Below are 14,221 nucleotides of genomic sequence, written 5' to 3' on the forward strand. Positions count from 1 at the left end.
TCTCGTGGCCCTGTCCAGGGCTGTATTCATCACTACCCACTGGGCGCAGATGTCATTTCAACGTCTAGTTTTAATTTACATTTGGTTTTCAACTAATGTGAATTCAACATGAAATTTTAAAAAAAATTCACCATGTCATTGGATTTAGGTTAAAAGTTGGCTGAAAAAAAGACAAAATGCCTTTACGTTTATGACTTTTTGCAAATCCAATTAGTTTTCCACGTTGAGTCAATGTCATCACATAGATGTTTTGGGTTGAACTGACCAGTGGGTAGGCACCAAACAGAAGAAAATGGACTGAAAGAGGGAGGGACTACCTGAACTTTATCCAAAACGCTTGTTTTCTTTTTCCGTTGCAAAACATTTTGCTATGGTGTGTGCTTAACAATACAACCTTGTCCTGCCACTTGTTGTCACAATACGGCTGAGGGAGTGTCACAGTTTACAGAAACAACGCTTCACGCCTCCAGTAAAACACTGAAATACATTTAAGGGGCTAAATTTTATCAAACATGCATTGCAGGAAAATCACATACTGTGTTTCAATGACACACAGATACTATATACAGTATACAAACATTAAGAACACCTGCTCTTTCCATGACATAGACTGACCAGGTGAATCCAGGTGAAAGCTATGATCCCTTATTGATGTCACTTGTTAAATCCACTTCAATCAGTGTAGATGAAGGGTAGGAGACAGGTTAAATAAGGATTTTCAAGCCTTGAGACAATTGAGACATGGATTGTGCATGTGTGCCATTCAGAAGGTGAATGGGAAAAAAATGTAAGTGCCTTTGAACAGGGTATGGTAGTAGGTGCCAGGCGCATCGTTTTGTGTCAAGAACTGCAACACTGCTAGGTTTTTCACGCTCAACAGTTTCCTGTGTGTATCAAGAATGGTCCACCACCCAAAGGACATCCAGCCAACTTGACAAAACAGTGGGAAGCATTGGAGTCAACATGGGCCAGCATCCCTGTGGAACGCTTTCAACACCTTGTAGAGTCCATGCCTCGACGAATTGAGGCTTTTCTGAGGGCAAGGGCGGGGCCTCAATATTAAGAAGGTGTTCCTAATGTTTGGTAAACTCAGTGTATACTGTAGTTCCCTCCTATGAGAGTAGGTTTCATTGAATTCCAGCTGTATGTACAATAAAACCATATTGAACATAATTCTCATATATAATGCAGTCACTGTAGCACTTAGAGATTTTTTTCAAAGAAAAGCGCGCTATTAAATTCAATGAATTATGTTTTATTCATACCCCAAGACATAATAAATAAATCAGTGTAAACATGAACATTTGTCTTTTTACAGGGAAACTGGAATGGACATTTTGATCAGGCATGGGGGGACGTGCTTGCCTGGCTACCAATCCACAAGGCGCCGGCCAAACGCCACGGCCACTATCGTTTCTTCTCCACGTTGAGACTGGCTATGCTTCTTCCCCGACGACTTCTGGAATGCGAACACATTCAAACCGTTCTGATTGGTCCCAGAAACCAATGGGTTCGTCCAGAGCTGGCCTACACAAATCATGAATCACGTCATTTTGACGTAAGCGCAAACAACTTCTAGGATACCAGGTTCAGACTGATCGATAGAGCAGCGAAATTAAATTCATGTTGAGTTGTCAGGCAACATCACCACACAAATGACATCATCATGACCAGATGATAAATACATTGGCAAATAAAGGAAGAGGTCTCTGTTTTTTATATTTTTATATTGAACAACAGTTGAACAACATTCTGTTTTTGTCTATGGGAGATTCCTATGGCTCACACATTACAAAAACACCACACTATAATACAAAATGTATAGCCCAATAGACATTCAACAACAACAAAAAATACATAAAATTCAAGTTCACAAAATATGACACATCTCTAGGTCTGAAACCTTTACATTCCATAGCCCTTGTTTGATGTAGAACAATAATACAGTATTGGTCAACCAAAAGTAATGCTGTCTTCCAATGATCCTTGAAAAGGTGAAAGGTCAGAGATGAAACATCACAACTCGTAAACTTGGGTATCAAAATCATCTCAGACTTTTCCACTTGTAATTCCAACATGGAGGATCGTTTAAGTTGTTATTTCAGAGTTGAAACCTCGTATTTCCGAATTTCTGATGGAAGTTGAAGGCAGCACTACACAAAGCTCTGCCGGTTGAGCAGCTTGAGGGACAAACGTGCCAATTAGTAGGTGGACATCATGACACCTCCTCAAAGATTCATACTAAGTCAGTTAGTAGATGTTAAGGTTATACGGTATTGCAATATAACTGCTGCAGCCTCTGCAATAGGTTATTGCTTAAAGCAATAGTTGTGCGCTGCCCTCTATCCAGCACCTCTCCTATGTACAGATGAAAATACCACAACAGAGATTTACATCCATAGCCGCGGGAAGTCGGGGTGTTGAGGGTGCTGCAGCACCCCCTGATAAATCAGAATGAAAACAAATTCCAATCCATCACATTCATCATGGTATATTATTGAGGGGGTCAAATTGGCCTGTCTCTAGTATTGAGGGGTCATGTACCCTTCCCCCGCAGGTTGTGCGCCTGGGTACCTGTCTGTGGTACAGGTAAAGTGTTACTACAACTCACTGAAGCAATAATAAAAAGGTTCAGGATATCTCCCAGGATCCCCATAATCAGCTCCAACACTCAAAGGTGAAGTCATAGGAATGTAAAACTACAGCACTTCAACATGTATTTCATCATCTGTTAGCTGAGTGAAGTCCATTTGTGTCTCAAATGGCACCCTACTCCCTATATAGTGCACTACTTTTGACCAGGCTCTGACCAGGGTCCATAGGACTTTGGTGAAAAGTAGTGCACTATATTATAGGGGATAGGGTGCCATTTGGGACACAGCCTGACTCCTGTCAGCTGTGAAAGTTCTCACACCTGCTGCTTCATAATAACCACAGAGAGACTGTTAGATAGGGCACTCTCACTGTCTACTCACTGACAACATGGCTGGAAAAGTAGTGATGCTGCTGTGTGTGATGCTCCTTGCTGCCTTTACAGGTCAAGTACTCCTGTTTTCTGTGTGATATCTTGGGGATTAATAAAGTTTATTGAATTGAATTAAATATTCAGAGAAAGCATTGATTGAACCATGGAGTATTTCAGTATCTGTGAGGAAAGCTTGCTCCAGCCATCTGCTGGAGTCAAGGGACTATGAAACTATGTTGAGACTATTATGGCTAGGTGGCCAGATGATATACCAGTTTTAATGTACAGTACATGAGATGATGGTTAAATGTGTATCATGTTATCTAAACCTCCATGGGCTGACATTGTAATAACATTCTTGAGGTGATTTGAAAAAACATTGTAACATACTATTTGTTTTCTTCAGGCGCAGAAGAAGAGAACTCTAGACTTTACAGAAAGGTATGGCTGATCTTATGTTGAATATTTAATGTGAATGCTGCTTCTTAAACCAAACATGGTGTGAATTCAGTTTGGGGTGAAGTTACAGATCAGGTACAGATCAGGGATCAGGTTCCCCTCCTCAATCATAACCTTAACCATTAGCAGGGAAAATGCAAAAAACAAGATCAGCATCTAGGGACAATTTCACCCTATTCTTTGAATTCAGTGTGATGAAATATTCAGAATGTGGCAGCAGATAGAAATGAAATCAATAGAGCCTGACACAATCGATCCCTATTCTATATGACATGCAATAATATCATACCTGTTCTACACAATGCATTTCTAGCTGAGCGTTATGCAATGTTACTCCTCTCCTGATTGCCCATGCCCTTGGTCTTAAGAGTAAATGTGAGATTGTTTTGCAGCCATCTTGTGGCGAGATGGTGGAGATCTTGGCTTGCCCTATGAACTTGGCTCCTGTGTGTGGCACTGATGGCAACACCTACCCCAATGAGTGTGCACTCTGTGTCCAGAGACAGTAAGTACTGTACATACCTTGGTTAAAGTACTATTTGAAATCATTTCAGATACTGGGCTTGATTGAGCTTGCCTGGTACAATGGAACCAATAGACTAGTTCCAAAATGGCTAACCCTGCCCATCAGGCACTCGAGACAAGTTAAAACACCCTAAAAGTATTTGAACAATTTCCCTGGGACACAGCTGCTCCTTTCTCACAGCCCTGTCCTGCCCTGTCTAACCTTGTCACTATAAGGCTGAGAGTCAGTTTGCAGAAACAACACTTAACACCTCCAGTAAAATACTGAAGTACAAGGGACTGAATTCAATCAAACCAGTATTTCAGGAAAATCCACATACTGTAGGCTCCTACAATGTAAAATTGTGCCCAGTAAAGTGCTTCTGTAACCACGTTTCCATCCACAGTTTATGTGAGTAAAGTCATACCGTATTTTTAGAAAATCACGACAGCTGTGATGGAAACAGGTAGTTTAGGTAACATTTTATAAATGCCGACAGATGGGCCTAATTTGTTCGACATGGTGGGATCTTTTTGTGTCGGTAAAATGAATTATGCGAGAAATGGTGGCGCAAATTTAAGCGCAAATATTGATATAATAACCATCATATCAAAGTAAACTTGAAGTCACGCGATGATATGCTGTGTGGTCCTCCCACAACAACTCGGGAAAACATGCAGTTTATTAGGCTACAGATGAAATAAGTTATGATGAACATCACAGGGTGGTGAATGTGCAAGGTGACCTTGATGCTCCTTTCCAATACATATCGAGGGTCTTATTCTGGTGACATGACATGATGATCAATGCTTGACTGCCATTTGACAAATACAAATATTCTCGCTCTTATCCATAACAATCTCATGTTGATGACTAGACTACCCGCACAGCCCTCCTGCACTGTATCTGCGATCTGTTGGCTAGAGCGCACGTGCCAAGACCATTTGCTATTTAACGCAACAGTTTTTGTGACAAAACTATCGGTAGAGTTGAAAATGCGATGGAAACACATTGAACTTTAGATTTTTATTCGGTACATGAAAACTTAAGCGGAAAAGTACATTTTGTGTGCACTATGTCATCGCGCACTGAATTTGATCTGAAACAAGTCCGTTTGGTGGAAACACACCACTGGTGGGAAAATGTGCATATTTTCTTTATTAATTTAAAATCTGTCGCCAATTGGATGGAAACCTAGATCATGACACACAGATACTACAGATGTAGGATCTTAATTTGAGCCAGTTTGCTACAGCAGGAAAATAATCCTGCAGCAACAGGAAATGTGAATTCTTATGTGGATTGTAATTAATGGACATTTTTGTAGGGGTAGGTCAGTTTTTCGTTAGGGCAAATCAAGTCTGAAATTTCAAACCTTAGAAGCCTTTTAAAAACTCAAATACACTACAAGTTTGCATTTCCTGATGTGCAGGAAAATTCTCAGCAACAAAAGTGTGATCAAATTAGGATCCTACATCTATATATATTTCCCCCCTATGAGAGCAGGTTTCATTGAATTCAGTCTGTATGTACAAAACAACAATATTGAATATAATTCATACCAAACAACATAATAAATAAATCATGGCATGAACATTCCTCTCTCTACAGGGAGACCAGAACGGACATCTTGGTCATGAAGGAGGAGAGCTGCTAGCTGGGTCTGACATCACCAAACAAATAACATCATCATGACCAGATATTAAACCAATTAGAAAATAAAGGAAGAGGTCTCTGTCATTTCATTTTGAACAGTTGAACATTTTGTTTTTGTTTATTGGAGGTTTCCATGGCTCACACAGTAGCCACACTATAAAAGCCCAATAACAACTATAAATACAAAATTAAAGTTAAGATTTTCACACAAAAAATAACTAAAAGGAGGAAAGGCAACAATATCAAAAAGTAAAATCAACACAGTTTTACCAACGAAATATGACATACCTCTGAAGCCTTTACATTCCATAGCCCTAGTGTAGAGCAAAAATACAGTATTTGTAAACCGAAAGTAAAGCTGCCTTCAAATGCTCCTTGAAAAGGTGAAAGGTCAGAGATGAAACGTCACAACTCGTAAACTTGGGTTTCAAAATCATCTCAGACTTTCCCACTTGTAATTCGAACTTGGAAGGTCTTTTAAGTGGTTATTTCAGAGTTGGGTCCTTGTATTTCTGAGTTACGGCGAAAGCAGTTGAAGGCAGTACTACACAAAGCTCTGCCAATTGGGCAGCTTGAGGGACAAACGTGCCAATTAGTAGGTGGACATCATGACACCTCCTCAAAGATTCATACTAAGTCAGTTAGTAGATGTTAAGGTTTTATAGTGTTACAATATAATGCTGCAGCCTCTGCTATAGGTTATTGGTTAATGCAATAGATTGTGCACTGCCCTCTCTATCCAGCACCTCTCGTACTGTATGCACAGGTGACAACAGACATTTGCATACACTTTTAACACAGGCATCCCCTTGACCGCACTTGCTTGACTTATTTCTTTCAGCTCCTAGTGGAGCAAAGGGCCTCAACGATGCATCTCCAGTTAACTCTGTTCTGGGCAGTTTCCTTGAACTCATTCAAGGTGGTTCCTGCCTTCTTCACAGGGCTGGATTTACGAACGGGCACACAGGGCATGTGCCCCGGGGCCACCAAGCCCCCTGGAGGTCAGGGTCCCCCCAGACAGCATATTAACGCGTCATAAGCCATGGAAAAATGTGTAGAATTGCAGGAAATTAGCTTTAAATCTGCAACATTTTCTCTCAGCGTCATGGCAAAATGTGTAGAATTGCAGGAAATGAGCTTTGAATCTGCTAAGTTTTCTCTCAGCCTCATGAGAAAATGTGTAGAATAGCATGATAAAACTGCACATTGTTCTCTGTGTGAATTGTGTTTCATTTAAGGAAATTCGCTGTCCCCCCCCCAAAAAAAAAATAATAATACATATTTTGTTTTTGTGTGTGGGACCCCGAATCTGGCCCTGCTTGTTCATCTCTCCATCATTCATCTTTGTCCATGTCTTCTTCTTTGGGTGGCGTCCCCACATCTACTGTAATCTTTGTGAACAGGTCGTGCTTTTCAACTGTGACAACTTTGTACTCGAGAGAGTTGAGGCCATCGGTATCCATCGTCATTAACGTGTGAGCTATTCTCTTGAACCTGCAGGGCAAAATAATCAACTGTCAACAACATTTGGAGGATAGTTGGGGAACAGGTGGCAGTAAGAAATGTGAGGGGGAATCTAGTGAACGTGGTTGTTCTGAAGCTTTACCTCTGAGGATTGGCGTTGTTATTTTGGTCTCTTTCGTGACGGATCATCCGGCATTGTCCGACTACGCCGTCCGGACGAGAGATGGACATTCCTCTGTTATTCAACCTACGGAAATCAAACCAATGATAGGAATTTGATTAAATTGATTTTAAAGGAAAAAAATCACCCTTTTCCAGAACAAAATGCATAATCTCCAGCACCACCGCAATGTCAACATAATGTGACAACGGCAGGTTTCTATGTTTTGTAGTCGAAAAGATAAGTGATAAGTGTTAAGTGAAAGATGTGTTTCCGATGACGTCATCCGGAGATACTGATCATGTGATTTTATGAGCAGGCAAAAGTTAGTAAGATTAAGAGTTATGCTATACTACATGTTTATGGGGTTAGACATTTTCTTACCTGTTGAAAATGTCGTCATCTTCACCACCCCAGCCCCAGTAGTTGTTGGGAAAGCCGTTGACTTTCAGGAACTGCTCCTTACTCAATGATGAGACACCGCCAAAGTACTGATTATAGGGCAAACTATGAATGAGACAAAGACAAACAAAAAAAATCTATATGCTCAATCAGATATACATATATACTATTAGCTGTGATGGCCGAGTGGTTGTGGCATTGGACTTGATGGGCTCTCTCTTGATTGTCCTCTGTAGCTCAGTAAGTAGAGCATTGAGCTTGTAATGTCAGGATAGTGGATTTGATTCCTGGGGACAAATGTATGCACGCATGACTAAGTCACGTTTGGATAAAAGTGTCTGCTAAATGACATATATTATGATATATTATAGTTTCCTGTTCTGTTGTGCTGTGCCTCCGAAGGTGTGAATGGAAGAAGTGTGAGGGATCTATTCAATCCGTACCGCTTAAGTTCCGTGTTGTAACCTGAATTACATTTAGAAGCAATGTTCCTGTGTTAGTGGAGACTGCATTTACGGTAAACGCTGCATATGTCGGTTCAATCGGAAAATACCTTTACATTTAAATCGCGCAATCTGTAACGCTTCAGCGATACAGATTGAACCCAGCCCTTAGCGTCCTTTCCCCCTGGGTAATACTGTAGGTATGAGGAAACATTAACAACAACTCTGGCATTTACCGTAATCATAACAATGAGTCAGCGTTTATCATAACAATGAGTCAGCGTTTAATCATTTAAAGTGATAGTTCACTCCAAAAGAAAGGTTATCGGTTGAGGTCTGCACCGTACTGTAGCACTGCAATAGGACATCACACGTACTTGAAACCAAACTTGTCCATGGAGACAGACAGGTGTCTGGGCTGGCTGAAGCATTTGTAGGTGTTGCGGTCATCCATGGGGATGATGTCCACGTCACTGAACACAAAGCAGTCGTAGTCATACTCTTTCAGGGCCTCAGCATAGCCAATGTTCATCAGCTTGGCCCTGTTGAACGTGTTCTCTCCATCCTAATAAAGTTAAAAGGCGTCCTCAAGATGAAGATGAAACATCTTACTGTAGACTACATAATTTAAGGAACAGTTTTCTGGAAACACATTAGTCCTAATCTTGGACTTAATAGCATGCTGAATGGAGAATATCCATTGTAATAGCTATTTAGTCCAGAATTAGGCTTAATCTGTTTCCCGGAAACAGGCGTTACATGTTTGATTCAAGTGTTTAAATGTAAGTGTTAAATGTAAGTTTTACATTTCCAAATGTGTGTTGTACTGTACCTGATTGATGACGTAGACACCATAGTCCAGCTGTTGGCGCTGAAGGATGGGATGGAGGTAGTAGAGCCAGAACTTGAGGTGATTGTCGCGATTGCGGAAGGGGATGATGAGAGCAACCTTCTGGAGGGCGACGCAGTCATGTGGTTTGTAGCGACCTCCTTCCTGCAGACCTGGGTTCTCCTTCCTCACTGTGTCCAAGCTGACTGGCGTAGAGAACTCAACCCTGAGAGGCCCCACTGCAGATCAGGAAAAAAGTGAAAATGAACTTATAATAATAATAATAATATGCCATTTAGCAGACGCTTTTATCCAAAGCGACTTACAGTCATGCGTGCATACATTTTTTTTGTGTATGGGTGGTCCCGGGGATCGAACCCACTACCTTGGCGTTACAAGCGCCGTGCTCTACCAGCTGAGCTACAGAGGACCACAACTTAAAATCTATTAATGTGGCGACTTGATGCCTTTAGAAATGGTATTGATAGAGAATTGTGTTTATTGTTTTCCATGTTACCATGTACCAAGAAGTGGAGAGGGATCTGGGCATTTCTTTAATTCTTCGGTCACAAGGGGGGTCTTGTGGGTTTTGGTCTCTGTAGTTTCTGAAAAATAAAATATTCAATTGGTTCAGGTGCTGGACAAAAGAAAATGTGAATGCCTTGCAAAAGTATTATTTAGACCCCTTGGATTTCTTCTAATTTTATTGTGTTACAAAGTGGGATTAAAATGGAATTCATGTAAAAAAAAAAATTCAACAATCTATACAAAATACTCTGTGGAAGACATTTTAAATATATTTAAAGATAAATAAAAAATGTATAACTAAAATATAGTTGTTGCATCAGTATTCAGCCCCTTTGTTTAGCCAAGCCTAAATTAGTTCAGGAGTAAAATTTAGCTTAACAAATCACATAATAAGTTAAATGGACTCACATTCCATTTCTGTCGCTGTCCATTTTGAAAGTGCTGAACGAATAGGCCTACCTCATCACAGCTCGTTTGCTTGCACTTGCTTATACTTAGAGCTAAGTGTTAATGATGTAAGAACAAACATTATGAATTTACTGAACATAAATGTAATAATGTTTGTGTATGGTTCAAAACTCATGTCGGCATTTGTGATTATTGGAGAATGCGGTTCTTATCGATTTACACAAATCCACAAGCAGTCAGTAGAAACTTTATTAATTTAAGCAAGTCAGCCATATCAGCTATGGCTTTTAAAAAGGCAGTAAATGAGGCTGAATGAACTGTTTCGCTGCCAGACGAGGCTCCGCTGATAGCCAGGTGTAGCAGTAGTAAGGGTTCTCTCCATGTTGCTGAAAGGAAAGCCCCGTTGTCGAGACAGCTTTATGTAGGCCCTAAGAGTTTACGGGCACTGTTTGTCACCGTTATTGTGCAATTAATGTATTGTTTAGTGTTGTGTTGTGTAGTGGCTTTGCTGGCATGCATAAAAAACGGATTGGTTGAGTTTGCCCCACCAAGATTTACATGCTAAAATCACCACTGCATATTTGTATACATTTACATTTACATTTTAGTCATTTAGCAGACGCTCTTATCCAGAGCGACTTACAGTTAGTGAGAAACTTGTTTTAATTGTTAAACTATTATTCAAAATGAACTAGTGTCAATGTTGATTAATCAACAATCCTGCAATAAAGAAGGGAAGGGGTTCTGTCTCTAATGTGTCTGTGTTGTATTCTCAAATGAACATTTCCTTTTTGTCTAGTTGTAAGATCTCCAATCTGTTTTATTTGATTGTCACTCTCTCTCAGTATATCAGCTATCTGAATCCATTTAGCAGCTTATCATACGGCATGCATCGCCAGTGCAGCCATAGGCCTTCAGTATGATGGCATTACTGGCCTTATGGGCATCTGTCATCTGAAGCAGAGAATAGCTACAGTGCATTTGGAAAGTATTCAGACCCCTTGACTGTTTCCACATTTTGTTACGTTACAGCCTTACTCTAAAATTGATTTAATTATTTTCCCCTCATCAATCTACACACAATACCCCATAATGACAAAGAAAAAAAACAGGTTTTAAGAAATATTTGCAAAATGTATTTAAAAAAATACTGAAATGCTACATTTACATAAGTATTCAGACCCTTTACTCAGTACTTTGTTGAAGCACCTTTGGCAGCGATTACAGCCTAGAGTCTTCTTGGGTATGACGCTACAAGCTTGGCACACCTGTATATGGGGAGTTTCTCCCATTCTTCTCTGCAGATCCTCTCAAGCTCTGTCAGGTTGGATGGGGAACGTCGCAGCACAGCTATTTTCAGGTCTCTCCAGAGATGTTCGATCGGGTTCAAGTCCGGGCTTTGGCTGGGCCACTCAAGGACATTCAGAGGCTTGTCCCGTGGCCACTCCTGCATTGTCTTGGCTGTATGTTTAGGGTCATTGTCCTGTTGGAAGGTGAACCTTTGACCCAATCTGAGGTCCTGAGCGCTCTGGAGCAGGATTTCATCAAGATGGTGGTCCTCTGTAGCTCAGCTGGTAGAGCACGGCGCTTGTAACGCCGGGGTAGTGGGTTCGATCCCCGGGACCACCCATACACAAAAAAAATGATGCACGCATGACTGTAAGTCGCTTTGGATAAAAGCGTCTGCTAAATGGCATATTATATTATTATTATTATTATTATTATAACATCTCTCTGTACTTTGCTCCGTTCATCTTTCGCTCGATCCTGACTAGTCTCCCAGTCCCTGCCGCTGAAATACATCCCCACAGCATGATGCTGCCACCACCATGCTTCACCGTAGGGATGGTGCCAGGTTTCCTCCAGACGTGGCACTTGGCATTCAGGCCAAATAGTTCAATCTTGGTTTCATCAGACCAGAGAATCTTGTTTCTCATGGTCTGAGAGTCCTTTAGGTGCCTTTTGGCAAACTCCAAGGAGGCTGTCATGTGCCTTTTACTGAGGAGTGGCTTCCATCTGGCCACTCTACCATAAAGGCCTGATTGGTGGAGTGCTGCAGAAATGGTTGTCCTTCTGGAAGGTTCTCCCATCTCCACAGAGGAACTCTGGAGCTCTGTCAGAGTACCTATCAGGTTCTTGGTCACCTCCCTGACCAAGGCCCTTCTCCCCGATTGCTCAGTTTGGCCGGGCGGACAGCTCTAGGAAGAGTCTTGGTGGTTCCAAACTTCTTCCATTTAAGAATGATGGAGGCCACTGTGTTCTTGGGGACCTTCAATGCTCCTGAAACTTTTTGGTACCCATCACCAGATATGTGCCTTGACACAATCCTGTCTCGGCACTCTACGGACAATTCCTTCGACCTCATGGCTTGGTTTTTGCTCTGACATGCATTGTCAAATGTGGGACCTTATATAGACAGGTGTGTGCCTTTCCAAATCATGTCCAATCAATTGAATTTACCACAGGTGGACTCCAATCAAGTTGTAGAAACGTGTTAAGAATGATCCATGGAAACTGGATGCACCTGAGCTCAATTTCGACTGTCATTGCAAAGATTCTGAATACTTACGTAAATACGTTTATTTTATTTTTATAAATGTGCAAGAATTTCTAAAAACCTGGTTTTGCTTTGTCATTATGTGGTATTGTGTGTAGATTGATGAGGGAAAATGTTTGTTTAATCCCATTTTATAATTAGGCTGTAACGTAACAAAATGCGCTGTACATCTTGTTCTTGCCCTCTCAAGGGACGCCATTTTTCCATCGGTGATGCACTGTCACAGTGTTGCCAACTCCTCAGTAAGGAAAGTAGCTATTGGCTGTCCTAAAAGTCGCTAATTTGCATAAATTGCCATTCGTATGTAATTGTGATGGATGCTGTAGGAGAGGAATAACGTCGTGGGAGAGACTACAAGTGAGTAAAAAACACCCTAAATATGTTTAGAACTGCAAATGAACTTCCTTCTGTCGATTCTTTTTTTTTTTATGTCAGTCAGTGCGGGATCGGCCAGCGGCGGCTTCCCGCATGCGCGATTCATTTGCAGTCATACAGAACATATCCTGCTCTGACAGCAGCTGGGAGGGACTGCTGCGAGGACTGGGCCGCCTGTGAGTGCTTTGGGACGGGGGAGGGCCAACGAGCAGCGGCGGCAGAGTAAGAACGATACGTGCATCCACGTCTCCAAAAGTCCCCTATAACACCAGAAAAAGTCGCTAGATTTGTCGCTAGTCGCTTTTTTGAAAATCTGTCGCTAGAGGGGTCTGAATACTCGCTAAATATAGCGACAAAGTCGCTAAGTTGGCAACACTGCACAGCACCGCTTCCACGGGCGTGTGGGGGATGGTTCTTAAAATGTAACATCCAATCAAAATCTTGCAGCGGACCATTCAAATCGTTTTTGCAATACATAATTATCCAGATCTCCAAGGGAGGCGTGACAATGATGTGATTTTGTAGGTATGGTAACGTGAGACTAACACATTGGTAACCTGAGAATCATGATGTTACATCATTCATACCTGTTGGTCATACCAATTTCACTATGTATGTATTTAATGTACTTCTACTGTGTGAGTTAAGAAATATAACGCTATATGAAAGCTATGCTCAAATAATGTCATCAATAATAGCCTTTTAGCGTACTATGCAATACATGTGCAATGAAATGACATCATTAAAATCTTATTTTCAAATGTCTTCAGTCTTTTGTGACCTTATTTTTAAAATATATCATAGTAGTGTCAAAATGTCCATCTATTTGCATATATTTAGAAGCTATACAGCACATTACTTACCATTTTCTTTCATTATTTGTTCTTTCCAGAAGTCTGACTCTAAGCGGATAACTCTGTAATAGACATTCGAGGTGCTCAGTTGATACCAGCAATATACTGAGATAGAAAAGAGACCTAAAAGCAAAAGGCAGCAGAATAGTTTTTTCAGCATCTCACCGTTGTGTGCCGTGAATCAAAGGCTACAAAACAAAAGTTTACTGGTAACCAGCTTCCACACCACATTCACTTAATGGTGTGCTCGACCTGCCTTGCCAGTTTTTCTGCCAACATTGGACGTCAGATTACAAAACAACAATTGACCAACCTTATACATTTTGTGAAGCACTTTAACGTCACATAGAAACCAAGCTGTTGACAAGCCCCTGAACACCACTGACAGTATCGGTATCTTGACATCTAAGTTTCTAGCGGCATTAGCCGCCACTGGGCTATGGTAGATGTAATGGGAAATTATTTGATTAATTATTTTCCTGTATTCGACTTACTGTGGATATGGATTGATATGGAATAAACATGATTGTATGTGCGGGAAGACGCAGACAGATGCATTCATTCCCTTGGGGGAAGGGAAACAGGAGTTAACCAAGTATATAATATAATAATATGC

The 14,221-nt window shown here is 41.0% G+C and overlaps 2 protein-coding genes across 2 annotated transcripts; one reads left to right on the forward strand and one right to left on the reverse strand.

Annotated features, from left to right (window-relative positions):
- The first annotated feature begins 2,353 nt into the window (after positions 1-2,353).
- On the forward strand, positions 2,354-5,647 carry spink4 (serine peptidase inhibitor, Kazal type 4). The gene is made up of 4 exons (XM_084199248.1): positions 2,354-3,037; positions 3,372-3,406; positions 3,817-3,929; positions 5,541-5,647. The coding sequence occupies exons 1-4, from the start codon at positions 2,983-2,985 to the stop codon at positions 5,584-5,586; spliced, it is 249 nt and encodes an 82-aa protein (XP_084055374.1). The 5' UTR covers positions 2,354-2,982; the 3' UTR covers positions 5,587-5,647.
- Positions 5,648-6,872: 1,225 nt separating this feature from the next.
- Positions 6,873-13,693, reverse strand: LOC311125192 (beta-1,4-galactosyltransferase 1-like). The gene is made up of 7 exons (XM_084199246.1): positions 13,615-13,693; positions 9,408-9,488; positions 8,887-9,122; positions 8,432-8,619; positions 7,594-7,716; positions 7,192-7,296; positions 6,873-7,079 (listed from the first exon to the last, which is right to left on the reverse strand). The coding sequence occupies exons 1-7, from the start codon at positions 13,625-13,627 to the stop codon at positions 6,920-6,922; spliced, it is 906 nt and encodes a 301-aa protein (XP_084055372.1). The 5' UTR covers positions 13,628-13,693; the 3' UTR covers positions 6,873-6,919.
- Positions 13,694-14,221: the final 528 nt, after the last annotated feature.

Source organism: Coregonus lavaretus (assembly GCF_964263955.1).
Source record: "Coregonus lavaretus genome assembly, contig: HAP1_SCAFFOLD_999, whole genome shotgun sequence".
NCBI classification, from domain to species: Eukaryota; Metazoa; Chordata; class Actinopteri; order Salmoniformes; family Salmonidae; genus Coregonus; species Coregonus lavaretus.